We start from the raw sequence: 2,478 nt of genomic DNA on the forward strand, positions 1-2,478 counted from the left end.
TCTCCGATGTCAGAGTACAGTGATTTCACATTGATCAAACCCAGCAGCACCACAGACTTTAAAGAAGTCATCAGTGTTCTGGACGCGTCTTTACCCGACAGCACCTGGACCTTTGAGAGCCAGCAGGTGAGCATAGAGTCGCATTAATGGTCATTTAGATAGATTTACATCAACATTAAACACTTTTTTTTTTAATTAAATTAATCTTAATGAAAAAACACTTTACTTTCTGCTGATTTGCATTTCCTGTACTCTGCTGACTATTATTTTTTAGACCTGGAAAAAAAAGGGCGTCAAATGTTCATTGCATTTTAGAGCAAAGCATTTCAGCACTGCGCTGCTGGACAGCGACCATAATCCCAAGAAGTGTAGAGGATTCACGGAATGTTGACACAGAATTAATGAACGAAATATTTAATTTTAACATCAACAAAGTACAACTTAATTGTACAAAATATATTTACAAACCTGAATAATATTTGTAATTTTTTTTCATATTGTCTGATGTAAATTAAAATATATCACTTTGCTGTTTCTTTGCTATCTTATCATGCATCAAAAATGAGGTAGATGTGTCTTTAACAGTGTTACTCTGATTGGAAATCAGAGGTGGATGCTGCGAACCAATAGAATTCATCATAGTAAAAAGAGATCTAGTCCCTCCCCCCTGCAGCTTCAGCCGCCACAATGCTCAGAGAGGGAGAACAGTCAGCAAATAATTCATATTTTAGGAGCTCAGCATCATGTCTTTATTTAATGTTTGACCAGAAATAGCTATTATTCTAACTGGATATGTTGCGCTCGCCGGATATCAATTTTCCCTCTCTGATCTGCGCTTATATGGGATGGAAACGGGTTCGTTTGTAGAATGAGGATGACAAAGAGGAAAGAACACCGAGACTGGAGATGGCAGGCGCTTTGGTGGCATCATTTCTTTCTTCTATGGAATACAATACATGGACAAACTCGTTACAGCATACAAGAGGAGCTGAAACGGGGATCTGTGGTTGGAAATCTTGCAAAAGATCTGGGTTTGGGATTATCGGACATTTTTGAGCGTAAACTACGTGTCCCCTCGGAGGCTGGTGGGCAGCATTTCAGCGTGGATGTGGGGAAGGGCGAGTTGGTGGTGAATGACAGAATAGACAGAGAGGCTTTATGTGGACAAAGCGCCAGCTGCATATTGCCTCTGCAGGTTGTAATCGAGGATCCGCTACAGTTGCATCGAATTGAAGTTGAAATTAGAGATATTAATGACAATTCTCCAATTTTCCTTTCAAACGAGATTTCTTTATATATAGCCGAATCGGCGGCTGTTGGTACGCGCTTTCCTTTAGAGAGCGCAGGGGACCCTGATGTTGGGAGCAATTCACTTAAATCTTATACACTCAGTAAAAACGACTGCTTCTCCCTGAAGATAAAAGAAATCGAGGGTGGCAAGGCTGCCCCGGAGCTCTATTTGGAGAAAACTCTTGACCGAGAGAAAATGTCTGTTCACAAAATATTGCTGACAGCGTTAGACGGAGGAAATCCTGTGCGGTCTGGAACTACACAAATAACTATAAATGTTCTTGATATTAATGATAATTTTCCGGTGTTTGAGAAAAACTTGTACAAAATATCTTTGGGTGAAAAAAGTTTGAAAGGAATAGTTATTATTAAACCCAAAGCGACAGATGCAGACGAAGGCTCAAACGGTGAAGTTGAATTTTCATTTGGGCCTCGCACACCGCCTTCTGTGCTGTCAGCCTTTGATATTCACCCTTTAACAGGTGAAATAACTCTGAAAGGGGATTTAGACTATGAGACAGTTAAGTCATATGACATTGATGTCATCGCAAAGGACAAAGGCAGTCCTCAAATGGAAGGCCACTGCCGTGTCCAGGTAGACATCACTGATTTTAATGATAACGCCCCAGAAATTGTTTTTACTTCTCAGCCTAAACCTGTGCGCGAAGACGCGCCAAGCGGCACTGTGGTTGCTTTGATAAGTGCAAAAGACCTTGACTCCGGCGATAATGGTAAAGTAACTCTACATCTCGCCAAAGGTCCCCCTTTTAATCTGAAGCCTTCATTTTCTAATAATTATGCGCTGGTTACCAGCGGTAATTTAGACAGAGAGAGGGCATCTGATTATAATATTGAGATAACCGCCACTGATTCAGGTACTCCACAAATGTCCAGCACGAAAACTATTCATGTCAGCATCACTGATGTAAATGACAACCCTCCTAGTTTTTCTCAGTCGTCCTATAATGTGTATTTAAAAGAAAACGGATTACCGGGATCTATACTTTATTCAGTATCAGCATCTGATCAGGATTCTGGTGAAAACGCAAAGATCTCTTACTCCATACTGGACTCGAAAGTGCAGGACGTCTCCGTCTCGTCTTATGTTTACATTAACTCAGATAACGGGAGCATCTACAGCATGCACTCGTTTGACTACGAGAAGCTGAAAGTGTTTCAGATTCAGGT

At 40.9% G+C, this 2,478-nt stretch overlaps 3 protein-coding genes across 4 annotated transcripts in view; all 3 read left to right on the top strand.

The window, feature by feature from the left end:
* Window positions 1–116, top strand: part of LOC103147515 (protocadherin gamma-C5-like) — a 2,469-nt gene extending 2,353 nt beyond the window's left edge. The window contains exon 2 of the mRNA XM_007565897.2: window positions 102–116. Coding sequence (XP_007565959.1) covers window positions 102–116 — 15 coding nt within the window. The remainder of the gene's footprint in view (window positions 1–101) is intronic.
* LOC103147442 (protocadherin gamma-A2-like) overlaps window positions 1–2,478 on the top strand; it is a 101,359-nt gene that overhangs the window by 81,194 nt on the left and 17,687 nt on the right. The gene's annotated exons all lie outside the window — the stretch shown is intronic.
* Window positions 134–2,478, top strand: part of LOC103147516 (protocadherin gamma-C5-like) — a 3,250-nt gene continuing 905 nt past the window's right edge. The window contains exon 1 of the mRNA XM_007565898.2: window positions 134–2,476. Within this exon, the coding sequence (XP_007565960.1) occupies window positions 869–2,476 (1,608 nt within the window). The 5' untranslated portion in view covers window positions 134–868. The remainder of the gene's footprint in view (window positions 2,477–2,478) is intronic.

The sequence above is a fragment of the Poecilia formosa genome, unplaced genomic scaffold (assembly GCF_000485575.1).
Source record: "Poecilia formosa unplaced genomic scaffold, Poecilia_formosa-5.1.2 Scaffold183, whole genome shotgun sequence".
NCBI lineage: Eukaryota > Metazoa > Chordata > Actinopteri > Cyprinodontiformes > Poeciliidae > Poecilia > Poecilia formosa.